Source organism: Rana temporaria, chromosome 4, assembly GCF_905171775.1.
Source record: "Rana temporaria chromosome 4, aRanTem1.1, whole genome shotgun sequence".
Classification (NCBI taxonomy): domain Eukaryota; kingdom Metazoa; phylum Chordata; class Amphibia; order Anura; family Ranidae; genus Rana; species Rana temporaria.
The window spans coordinates 111,944,561-111,957,662 of NC_053492.1; the positions used below are offsets into that span (position 1 = coordinate 111,944,561).

General features: G+C 48.6%; 1 protein-coding gene across 2 annotated transcripts in view; it reads right to left on the reverse strand.

Moving 5' to 3' along the window:
* Nucleotides 1–9,033, reverse strand: part of UBXN7 (UBX domain protein 7) — a 43,760-nt gene extending 34,727 nt beyond the window's left edge. For both annotated transcript variants that reach the window (XR_005748611.1, XM_040348784.1), the window contains exon 1: nucleotides 8,925–9,033. Coding sequence is in view for 1 of the 2 variants with exons in the window: in XM_040348784.1 (XP_040204718.1) it covers nucleotides 8,925–8,982 (58 nt within the window). In the remaining variant the exon portion in view is untranslated. The remainder of the gene's footprint in view (nucleotides 1–8,924) is intronic.
* Between the last annotated feature and the right edge of the window lie 4,069 nt (nucleotides 9,034–13,102).

Below are 13,102 nucleotides of genomic sequence, written 5' to 3' on the forward strand. Positions count from 1 at the left end.
GTTTTTTTAAATATACCAGTCAGTTCAACTTGGGTACAACCAGCTCGTCCGATTTTCTATGCGATTATTGCCACAATAAACATGAATGTTAGTGAGCTCTCCGGTGTACAGCAGATACTTTTTTCTGCATTGAGTCTGGAGTTGGAGTGGTGGTTAGGAGAAGCAGCTTGAAGCAGAGAAGGCAAAGTAATGTCGCTCTAGGTGAGTGACCGACTCTCACAGCTCATCTAAGATTCAGTAACATGCACAAATCTGGAATGCTGCACTCCTTGGTATATTTATTGAAGCATTAAAATGACAGCACAGACAGGTATGACAGGAACATTAAAAGGTGACGTGTGAGGTTTGAGTAAGCACTAAACATGTCACCTTTTAATGTTCCTGTCATACCTGTCTGTGATGTCATTTTAATGCGTCAATAAATATACCAAGGAGTGCAGCATTAATCCAGATGTGTGCATGTTACTTGAAGCAGAGAACATCTTGTTAATGTCATCATGACCCAGTATCTGCTGGAGAAGACAGAGACACAACAGATATTAATGCATGCCATTGGTTACAACATTTATCTCAGCAGCCAGTTTAGACTATTTGATTTGTAGAGTTTCTCAACTCAGGCAGTGGAGGCACGCTTCTCACCTGAAAATATCCTACATATCAGGGTCTATAGCAATATAGAGTGACCATCACCAGTGTGCATCACTGCAGCATATTACGATAAATTACAATTGACTGCATCTTTTTCCCTAGTGTTGCTGGACAGGATGGCAGCAATATACCTCAGATCTAAAGTTCACCTCCACAAAAAGGTATTTTAAAATTTTTCCAAAAAGAGCAGGTGTATAAATGCTTGTATACATTTCAACAACAGTTAAAAAGTGTAGTTCCGCCCAAAAGTGGAACTTCCGCTGGTCGTACTCCCCCCCCCCCCCCCACTCCGGTGCCACATTTGGCACATTTTGGGGGGAGGGGGGGACAGCATACCTGTCTTTCACAGGTATCCTTTTCCCACTACCGGGAGCCTCAGCTGCAGATATTGACGTCACAGTTGGTACTCCCTCCTCCTTTCCCGGGCCGCTGGGTCATTAGGAGAGAGGAGCATGCGCAGTAGGGTTCCCAGCTTGAAGCCAAAAGGCTATACTGCCGGGTTCCCTTACTTGCAATGGAGGCGGCATGCACCCGACAGCTAGTGGAAACATCAGCTGGGGTGCCGACATCGATGGACTTCAAACAGGTAAGTGTCTACTTATTAAAAGTCAGCAGCTGCAGTATGTGTAGCTGCTGGCTTTTAACTTTTGCAGTGGTGGGGGACTGCTGCTTTAAAGAGGTATTAAACCCAAATGCAATCATTATATGGTAGCTTCCCAAAACTGAATTGGTTTTCTTTTTTTTTAGACTTTCTTTTGTTTTCATCTGGTGATCTGGCCAGTAAGTCTGTTGTTTTTTCAAAAGAACAAGCTGTCCTGCAGATGTAACTGTTAGAGGGTTGAGAAACTATTTACCACTGACAGAGGTGCCTACAGTGATCTTTTTTTATTTGTATAAAACCTTTATCCCAAAAAATAAATAAAAATTGCTGCAGTAATTGCTTATAAAGTGTTAGCTAGAATGTGGCTTTTATTTGTTAGTGTATTTACATCTGCTAGTGTATCTGATACTACCCTCTCCTTGACTAACAATGCTGCTGTCCAAAGGTGTCTCTGTTTCTCCTTCATCCAGAGTGGGGGCACTCTAATACAGGAGGGGTGTTACTGAACAGATCATCAGTTGAAAACAGAGGGGGGGAACAAGTCAAAGAAAACTGGTGTTCCTAACCCATCAAATAATATTAGACTGAACATTCAAGCACAATAGGAGCTGATGTTAGCATACAAAAATGATTCTATAGCTGGCTATAAAAAAAAAAAACTTGGATGAACTACCTACAGAACTGTGACCTATAAAACTGACCTTCAAATTAAATTTAAGGAGTACATTATTTTTTCCATATTGAAAGTATCGGCTTGATAACTTTTCTCTACTTAGCCCCACATGGGCCCCCGAAAGCCCAAAGAATCCATTCGTGATTAATGGACTCCTGAATGTGAAGAGGCGTTTGTTCAACTCAAGAAGAACTTGACAACTGCCCCTGTCCTAGCCTATGCAAATACATCAAAACCCTATGAGTTACACATGGACGCAAGTAGAGAGGGGTTAGGAGGAGTGTTGTACCAAGAGCACCGTGGCTGTCTACGCCCGATACATATCGACCGAAAACAGCTGTTTTGGCGACATGCCGAAACAGCTTTAAAATTGCCGATATGGGCATCGGGTGCCCGTAAAAAAAATGGTCGGTGGGCTGTCACGGCTCCGTCCTCTGCACGAGCCAATGAGTGTCACTGCCTCCTGAGTCCTCCTGACTCAATCGGCTATTCAAAAATGGCGCCGCGTGGCGCCATTATGTATCTGCTTATGCGCCGCCCGGCCGAGCGGATATGAGCTTTCCCAAGCCCAGCCGGCTTCGGGCTCGGGAAAGCTTGTATCCGCTCAGCCAGGCGGCGCATAAGCAGATACGTAATGGCGCCACCCGGCGCCATTTTTGAATAGCCGATCGAGTCAGGAGGACTCAGGAGGCAGTGACACTCGTTGGCTCGTGCAGTGCACTCGCCATAGGCAGAGGACGTAGCAGTGACAGTCCAGTCCAGCAGAGCCCAGCCATGTCCAGCACAGCCCAGCCCAGCACAGCCCAGCTTTAAGGTAATAAAGAAGCTGGTGGTGGCAGTAGGTGATGGTGGCAGGAGGTGGTGGGGGCATGATGGGGGAAGAAGTAATGGTGGCACCGTGGCAAGAGGGGGGTGAGGTAATGCGGCAGGAGGTGATGGTGGCAAGAGCCGATTGTGGCAGGAGGTGGGGGTGGTGGGTGCAGGAGGTGGTGGCCAGAGCAGGAAGTGATGGCGGCAAGAGCTGGCAGGAGGTGATGGTGGCAGGAGGTGGAGGTGGCGTTTTAACATACAATTATATAAAAAAGAAAAGTAATTTTCGGTTTCGGCCTGACATTTTTTTTTTTTTTCGGTTTCGTTTCGGTTCTGAAATTTCCATTTCGGTGCACCTCTAGTTTGAACCCAATTGTGGTAAGCAAGACAAAGATATCTTAAAGCGGAGCTCCGCCCACCGCTGCAAAAATTAAAAGCCAGCAGCTGCACATACTGCAGCTGCTGACTTTTAATAATCAGACACTTACCTGTTTGGAGTCCAGTGATGTCTGCACCCAAGCTGATGTTTCCATGAGCTGTCAGGTGCTGCCGCCTCCATTGCGAGTAAGGGAATCCGGCAGCGTAGCCTTTCGGCTTCACGCCAGGAACCCTACCGCGCATGCGCAAGGCGAGGCTCTTCTCCTCTCTCCTACTTGCCCGGCGACAGAGGGAGCCCCAGCCGTAACATCAATACCTGCGGCTGAGGCTCCCGGAAGTGGGGAAAGCATACCTGGGAATAGTTGCAAGTGGCTGTATCTTGTAAACGCCAAAGCTTCTTTGCATCAGCATTTACCAGCGTGTCCGGCATATTTCTGTGGATCCCAAATATCATGAGAATGCACTCATGCATTATCAACTTCCAAAGGATCTTGCAAAAAGAGTGACACCAGGGTCCATCTTTCTTTTTCTTCCCCTAAGGTTAATACATAGGGTTGGGTGTTTACTAATAAAATATCTACATTTAGACCCCATTCACACTTGTGCGACTTGTCAGGCGACTTTGGCATTTGACTGACTATCGACTTGACTACTCCAACTCCCTCCTCATTGGATTACCTTTACTTAGACCCCTTCCACACTCAGGAGTTTTTCAGGCGGTACAGCCCGCATTGCGTGCGGTATTAACCCTTTATCATCCACTAGCGGGGGTTAATACTGCACCGCTAGCGGCCGTTTCCCGCGGCAATCCCGGCGGTATAGCGCCGCTATTTTTAGCGGCGCTATACCTCCACCGCGGCTCCCGCTCCGAATGTGAAAGGGGCCTTAGACTATCACCCCTTCAGTCCATAATGAATGCCACTGCAAGACTCATGCACCTTACCAACCATTCGGTGTCCTCCACCCCTCCCTGCCAATCCCTCCACTGGCTTCCACTCACCCAACAAATAAAATTCAAACTGCCCCCAGCTACATCACTAACCCAAAATACCAACCAAGCCACTCTCTACGGTCCTCCCAGGACCTCCTGCTTTCTAGCTCCCTTGTTACCTCCTCCCATGCTCACCTCCAGGATTTCTCCAGAGTTTCTCCCATCCTTTGGAACTCCCTACCCCAATCTGTCTGACTGTCCCCTAATCTATCCATCTTTAGATGATCCCTGAAAACCTTTCTTTTTAAAGAAGCCTGTCCTGCTTTTATCCAATACACTGTTTTACTTCCTAAGGCTGCATTCACACCTAAGCGACAGCCGCGTACGCGTGTAGCGGCAGATTTGCCGCGATTACAAATGTTTCATTTTTTTTTTCTAAAGTATTCCCATTGCTGTCTATGGGAAAACGCGCCTGTCGCGTGAAAAAAAGGGTCCGGGACTTTTTTTCAGGCGACAGGCGTTGCGCGTCTATGAGATGTGAACCATCTCCATAGACGGCAATGGGAATTCTCCCCTCTAGCGACAGAAGCGTCCCGCGTCGGGCGTTTTGTCGCTTAGGTGTGAATGGGGTCTTAATCAGCTCATCCCTCCACAGCTATTAGCTTTTGTATCAATTGATCCTCCCTTTTTAGATTGTAAGCTCTAATGAGCAGGACCCTCTGATTCCTCCTGTATTGAATTGTAACTGTACTGTCAGCCCTTGTGTTGTAAAGCGCTGCACAAACTGATGGCGTTATATAAATCCTGTATGATGATGAGCAGGGCCCTCTGATTCCTCTTGTACCAAATTGTAATGTAACTGTAATGTCTGCCTTAATTTTATTAAGTGCTACGCAAACCGTTGGCGCTATATAAATCCTGTATAATAATAATGACAAGTCACACCCCATGTTTCCCAGTGATAACCATTCATATTTGTGTGACCTCAAGTCCCTGCACTACTTGGTCCGATTTTCATGCGACTTGGGGGCCAAAGACTTGTAAACCCTCAAAAGTCACACCTGCATGATGTACATGCGACTTGTGAAAAGCGTGCCGGTAAAAACCGCATGGCGACACCCCCCCCCTCCCAATCCATACCAGACTGACGGGTCTAGTATGAATTTTAAGGGGAGCCCAACACCAAAAAAACTCAACTGGCCCCCTAAATATCAAACTAGACCCCCAGACAGGAAAGGGGGGGGGGGGGGTGAGCAAGTGGCCTCCGCCTCCTGAAACATACCAGGCCACATGCCCTCAACACTGGGGGGGTGCTTTTGGGCCAAACCATGAGTATTCGGTTGTTAAGGACTTGGGGGGCTATTCTTCAAAACAGAATTCAGATTGTTTGATCGTTTTTTTGATCGAACTGAATTTGAATCATTCTAAAAAAACAAAGAAACCAAATGACAACTAAACACATTTTTTCTTGGTTGTCATTTCAGTGGTATGATCTTTTGGCCCAGATCAATGGGCAAATAAGAATTTATGGCCACCTGCTTACTTGCTTCGGGTAAGTGACAAGGTATTGAAGCCAGTGGCTCACCACAGCAGCCAGGAATATAGCATTTTCAGAAACGGGTCAACAAATGAAGCCTTTAGTCTAATTTTATGACTACCTCTAGAAATTACAGAAAAATTACCCTTGCAGTCCCCCCACCACTGCAAAAGTTTAACCGCTAGCTAAGTCTAGGGGGTGAAGGAATAAGACAATATATTTAATATATTACTTGATGTACAATGCAGGACTACTGGAGTACAACTGCCAGGCAGAGCTTTTTAGAGAAGTAGCTGTGGGGGACTGGTCACGCAGTGAGGAGGAAGCCTGCTGGAGTGAGGCATAAGGCATTATGGCTTGCCCCTCTACCCATTTAGTGAGTGGTGACATCACTCCAATGGCCCATCCGTCATTAGCGCTCTCCTCTCCCCTGCAGCTGCTGCTGGCTGACACATAGGCGCTGAATCACATGACTGAACTGCAGTGACCTGAAAATAATTAAGTATAAGAAATGTTACGCTTTCTTACACAGGTTAGTCAGCATAGGTGTTAGGAGGGGTAAGGGAGCATTTATAAAGATTAGTTGGGCATAGATTGGCATTGCACTTTAAAGAGGAACTTCAAACCCCCCCCCATGGCTGTTTTTTTACCCCCCTTCCCTTTTTTGCTGGGTTATCCACAAAAAAAAAAACACTCAAATGCCCAGCAACCCAGCATTGTTCTGTAGGGATCATATGCTCCTCACCAGGTCCCATGCTGCCATCTTTTTCTCTGACATCACTGGGAGCCGGCTGTGTTGTCTGTTTTTGTAGCCAGTCACCAGATTTCACACATGTGCAGGGGCGTTTGATTAAGGCCCCTTTGACATTGAGGCGTTTTTCATGCGGTTCAGCGCTAAAAATAGCGCTGCTATACCGCCTGAAAAAATTGTGCCCTGCAGGCTTAAATGTGAAGGCTTTCACACTGAAGCGGTGCGCTAGCAGGACCGCTCCAAAAGTCCTGCTAGCCGCATCTTTGGAGCGGTATAGGAGCTGGGTGTTTACCGCTCCTTCCTATTGAAATCAATGGGAAACCGCGGTAATACCGCCTGCAATGCGCCTCTGCAGAGGTGCATTGCGGCCGGTATTAACCCTTTATCAGCCGCTAGTGGGGGTTAAAACTGCACCGCTAGCGGCCGAATATCGCGGGAAAAACAACGGTATAGCGGCGCTAAAAATAGCGCTACTATACCGTCACTGCACCTCCACTACCCCATGTGAGAGGGGCCTAAGGGTCTGGCTGCAAGAACCAGGAAAAGACAGCGACCCCCAACCATTCTCTGATGATGCGCTGCAGAATACCCCATGGCTTTCTAGGATGTGTGATGCAAGTATCCCTGGAAGCTGCAGGAAACTGAATACATTAACATGGAACTAAACACATTGGTTTAACCACATCCCGTCCGGCCAATAGCAAAATGACAGCTGGGCTGTGGCTCTTTCTTTCTGACTGGACGTCATTTGACAAACCACTTGTGCGCACCCTCGGGGGAGGCTCTTTAATGTGATCGGAGATGTGGTGTGTCGGAGCGACACACTGCATCGCTGATCACGGTAAAGAGCCAATGATGTAGCCCCTTTACCATGTGATCAGCTTTGTCCAATCCCAGAAATTCCGGTTATCAGCATTCTTCTATTCACGCTGACAGTGCGTGAGTAGAGGAGAGCCGATAAGCAGCTCTGCTGACTGGGGGGGGGGGGATCTGTACTGATAATCAGTGCAGTGATTATCAGCACAGCTCCATCAGCGCTGCCAATCAGTGTGCATATCAGTGCCACCTTATCAGTGGCCATCAGCATAGCCTCATCAGCACATATCAGTGAAGGAGAAAACTTACTAATTTACTAAATGTTTTTTTTACATTTTTAGGCTTTTTTTCATTTGTTTAGCAAAAAAAATTAAAAACTCAGTGGTGATTAAATACCAAAAAAAAGCTCTGTCTCAAAAAAGGGGTAACAATTTTGTTCACGTACAGTGTTGCATGACCACGCAATTTCTCATTCAAAATGCGAAAGTGCTGAAAATTGGCCCGATCATATGTGCAGCACCATGGCAGTTGCAGTTCAAACAGAGGCCAAAATGTCTGCTTGGTTGGCTGAAAAGGATAGGAGGGTTCAGTTCAACTGTAATTCTCACTGAGGTGAGAAACCGGCATGTGTGAGGTGGCCCCCCCCCCCCCCCCCTAAATGTTTTGTCATTTTGGACAGAGTAGAGGGCTAAGAACCCCTGTCAGTTGTATATTGTGGTTTGTGTCCCTGTTAGGTTGATCCACCCCGTTTACCATTATCATCAAAAGGTGAAAGTAAAAGAAAATCTCTAATTTTGTGTTGTCCCCAGAACAGTAATCTTCCAATAGGAACTAGTTCTGGTGACAAACAGGAATATATTTACTTTGCAGGGATTTCCTCTCACTTCCTGTTTTGGCCATGGGACAGGAAGTGAAGGAAGAGCTCCCACATAGCAAAAAATAAAACCAGAAGAGGTTATAATATCCCTTGGGCCCCTTTCACACATAATGTCCATTTTCCGTTTGCTCAGCGGGGATCGCTACACTCACTGTGGAGAGATGGACCTGTCAGATCTCCGCTCTCCTCTATGGGGGGGGGGGGGGGGGCGGGAATCGGATAAAAACAGATCCGCTTGTCCATTTTCATCCAATCTGATAGACGGATGAAAAATAGGGTTTCCATCCGTCTGGATTTAGTGGAGAGGATCGGATGATCATGTCTGCTACAATGAGGAGATTTCCTTTCACATCCTGTCCCAAAGCTAAAACAGGAAGTTAGAAAAAAAATCCCTCCAAACTGAGGGAATCCCTGGTGTCCCCATTGGTAGATTTTCCTCCATTGCTGTACTGGTGACAACCCAAGATTTGGGATTTCTTTCACCTTTGGTAATAACGGCTACCAGAATAAATTAGGTGGGTGATTCTCCCTAACAGGGACACAGACAGCCATTAAAATTGAAAGGCATATCCCTTTACACTGTCTAAAGCTTAAATAAAGGGTCTTGCCTCTAGTTCTAGTTGGAGTGTGTGTGTGTGTGGGGGGGGGGGGGGTCCTAATTGTGGGCTTGAAATGACTCGCCCACTTCCTAAACGTGTGCAATGTGCCCATGGGGGACACAGGTCACCCCCTGAATGACTTCTTATGTATATCAGTGTGCACCATGTCTGATGATGACCCCTGACAGCCCCAGTCACTGAGCACTCCATGTGACATGTGGGCTCCCCCAGCTGTGGGTGTTCCCTACCCCCCCACATCCGGTCAGCACACAACTTAAGTCCATGCCGCCCCCTCAATCTCACCGGTGATGGACAGGAACTCCTTTAACAGCTGAGCAGACACCCCACAATCTGCCTCCATCTTCCCCGCGCCAGGCAACAACAAGCCGTGACGTCACTGCCTGCGCCGCTGCCACCACCTAATGCCCCCGCCTAGAACACACACAGGCACAAGAGGCAGATTCAACGCCTCACCGCTATGTCGCCGCCCTGCGCCTGACACCTAACAGCTATGAGGCGACTCTTCGGCGATAGAACTTTAGGTTTTCCTTGATTTTTAGCCTGGCAGTCGAACACACAGAATCGTAGCGCACTTTGAGCTATATACACTTCTGTGCATTCGCGGCCCTCGACGGCGGCCATGTTTTCGGAGACCGGTTCATGTGCACATTGAAGGTTAGTCGTCCTTCTGACGGGAAGACAGAGATTGGAGCGTTGTATGTCCCTCTGAAAACTTAGCTTGCATTGTTCTTCTACCTAGAGACACCTATTTCAAATAAACTTTATTGAACATAACTTTGCTGAGCATAGTTGCCAACATTTTAAAGTAGGTCCCGTCCCTGAATCCCTCTGCTCTGCTCTTAAAGCGGAGTTCCAGCGTAAATTACAACAATTACAACCCCATTCATATTTGGATACTTTTTTTGTTATTTACTACCTTATCTTGAGTCTAAGGGCTGCACTGTTGCTGTTGTTCTGTCAGAATCGGCGACCCGTCAGATTTAGGGTTGCCACCTTTTCTTCAAGTCTAACTCGAACACTAGCATTTTTTAATGTATAAAGTTTAAACTATACATATATTTTGCAATTAAATAACATTTCTACTCATATGAAGTTAATCACAAGAGTCCCTCTTTACATCAGAGTCTACAGAGTTCCCCGTTTACATCTAAATCTGCAGAGTTCCCCCTTTACATCTGAATCCGCAGAGTTCCCCCTTTACATCTGAATACGCAGAGTTCCCCTTTTACATCTGAATCCGCAGAGTTCCCCCTTTACATCTGAATCCGCAGAGTTCCCCTTTTACATCTGAATCTGCAGAGTTCCCCTTTTACATCTGAATCCGCAGAGTTCCTCCTTTACATCTGAATCCACAGAGTTCCCCTTTTACTTGTGAATCCGCAGAGTTCCCCCTTTACATCTGAATACGCAGAGTTCCCCTTTTACATCTGAATCCGCAGAGTTCCTCCTTTACATCTGAATCCACAGAGTTCCCCCTTTACATCTGAATCCGCAGAGTTCCCCCTTTACATCTGAATCCGCAGAGTTCCCCCTTTACATCTGAATCCACAGAGTTTCCCTTTTACATCTGAATCTGCAGAGTTCCCCTTTACATCTGAATCTGCAGAGTTCCCCTTTTACATCTGAATCCCACAGAGTTCCCTTACACAGTAAGGCGAGACTCTGCTGATTCTGATGTAAGGGAGAACTCTGGGCACTCTAACACAAGGGATGCTCTGGGAACCCTGATTTAAGGGGGGATACATAGACTCTGATGTAAGGGGGAACACTGTGGTCTCTGATGGAACTGTGATATAAGGGGTGCTCTGAGAACCCTGATTTACCTTAGTGTACTTACTCAGAAGAAGGAGAGATAAGGAGGGAGACTTCAGTCACAGACAGGGATGGATGGTGAGCTCACTCACCCCTTGACAGGCAGCACCTCTCATCCAGATGTATCTGAGGCTGCTGGACTTCAAATTTCACACCCCCACTTTCCTTTTCTGAGGCACAGCACTGGGATTGGAGTTTGGACAGACAGTGATGGGTAGGGGCAGGAGGAAGGGGAGCAGTTCAAGCCCTCTCTCCTATCCCACCTGTATGTGGGGGGGTTGTTAGTGCTGGCTTTGGGCAGCATGAAAGAGAGTGTAACAGACACTCTCAGCTTAGACAACTGCAGCCAGCAACCTTGCTGGGAAGCCATAGTCCAGTCTGAATAATGTGTCTGGGTTTCAGGCAGTTTGAAACCCGGACACATGATTCCAAACTGGAACTGTCCGGGTGAATCCCGGACAGGTGGCAACCCTAGTCAGATTAGGTAACTGAAGTGACATTCTGTCAGCTGTGCATGCATTCAACGCTACCAGGTTTGCTTATCTGACAGAACACCTGCATTCAGAAGAAGGCAGCAGACATCTTAGTACACCCAGCTAAGTCTTGAATTTCACAGTAATGTTAGCAATAAATTGAGAGTATAAAAATAAATATAATGTATTGACATCTGTGATGCTGTTTGGATGTTAAATTTTTAAAACCTAAAGGTTTAGCACTGAGCCGTGCGGGGTGTACCAACATGGCCCCCGCCACCCTCTTTCAAAATGTAACATCCAAACAGCATCACCTGACATCCCAAGTCTCCCATGAGCCACGGGCTCCCGGACACCCGCGAGAGCAGAGTGTTTTCCCGGCTGGGCTTGTCACTCAGCCACAGACACTAGACAGAGCAGCCTGAGCGGCCGAATGGAGTACGGCTGGTCTGTCTGTGGCTGAGTGACAGGCGTATGTAAGACACTGCGAGCTGAGGTGGGGGGGTTACAGCCCATACTGCTGTCCCCAGCCTGCTGCATGGGTACTTTTTTTTATTTTTTTACGATCGGGTCGGCCTGGCCAATTTAGCAGGGAAGGAGGGGGTTGGGCAGAGGCAGAGAGAGGACTGTGTGCCGCCCATGATCTGCAGGATGTAGCAATTAAAAGAAAAACTTTCCCCAGTCAAGCGGATTCTTTTTCTGCACTTTCAGGTGCCGCCGCGCAGTAATCTCCTGTGCAACAAATAAATGACAGCCCTGGTCTCTTCTATATCAATCCGCCAGGCAGACCGGGACGCTCAGTCTTCTCTCTGCCTCCACCCACCCCCTTCCTTCTGGGGAATTCTCTGACTTGGATGGCTCACCAGCCCCATTGCAGCCAGACCCCAGGACCAGCAGCCCAGCTCCAGAAGCCAGACCCCAGGACCAGCAGCCTGGCCCCAGCCGACAGACCCCAGGACCAGCAGCCTGGCCCCAGCCGACAGACCCCAGGATCAGCAGCCCAGCTCCTGCAGACAGATCCCAGGACCAGCAGCCCGGCACCAGCAGCCAGACCCCAGGACCAGCAGCCTGGCCCCAGCAGACAGACCCCAGGACCAGCAGCCCAGCTCCAGAAGCCAGACCCCAGGACCAGCAGCCAGACGCCAGGACCAGCAGCCTGGCTCCAGCAGCCAGACCCCAGGACCAGCAGCCCAGCTCCTGCAGCCAGATCCCAGGACCAGCAGACCGGCTCCAGCAGCCAGACCCCAGGACCAGCAGCCTGGCCCCAGCAGACAGACCCCAGGACCAGCAGCCCAGCTCCTGCAGCCAGATTCCAGGACCAGCAGCCCGGCACCAGCAGCCAGACCCCAGGACCAGCAGCCGGCCCCAGCAGCCAGACCCCAAGACTAGCAGCCCGGCCCCAGCAGCCAGACCCCAAAACCAGCAGCCCGGCTCCGGCAGCCAGACCCCAGGACCAGCAGCCCGGCTCCAGCAGCCAGACCCCAGGACCAGCAGCCCGGCTCCAGCAGCCAGACCCCAGGACCAGCAGCCAGACCCCAGCAGCCAGACCCCAGGACCAGCAGCCCGGCTCCAGCAGCCAGACCCCAGGACCAGCAGCCAGACCCCAGGACCAGCAGCCTGGCCACAGCAGCCTGACCCCAGGACCAGCAGCCTGACCCCAGGACCAGCAGCCCTGCCCCAGCATATGTGTGATCAGGCTGCATTTCATGGGCACTGGTAAGGCTGCATTGAAATGAGTTTGAAACCTCTGTGAAATTAGTTTTTGCAGGTTCTGCATCACAGGAGTCAAAATACTATATTTATTTATATACGCTCAATTTATTGCATTACCAATTCTGACGGCGAGGCACGTAATTTCCAATTGTTATTTCACAACCAGAAATGATGCAATGCTAGTTGGAGATAGGTGCCAGTTTTGAAATGGGAATTCACTCTTTGTTTAGATTGGTACTGTGTGGCAGCGAAGGCATCTTTAGCAACTGGCGGAGGCGGAATCAAGAATAGCAGGCGCAGCATTGCAAATCGGAGGTTATTTTATTGCACTGACCGAGAAAACTGATTGGGCACTGCATGTTAAAACTGATGGGGCAATTTGTTTCCACTGCATATGTGCGAGAACAGGATGTGCATGCTGGGTAGCCAGCTGCACCTAATCCCGGAAAAAAGTTGCAGCGG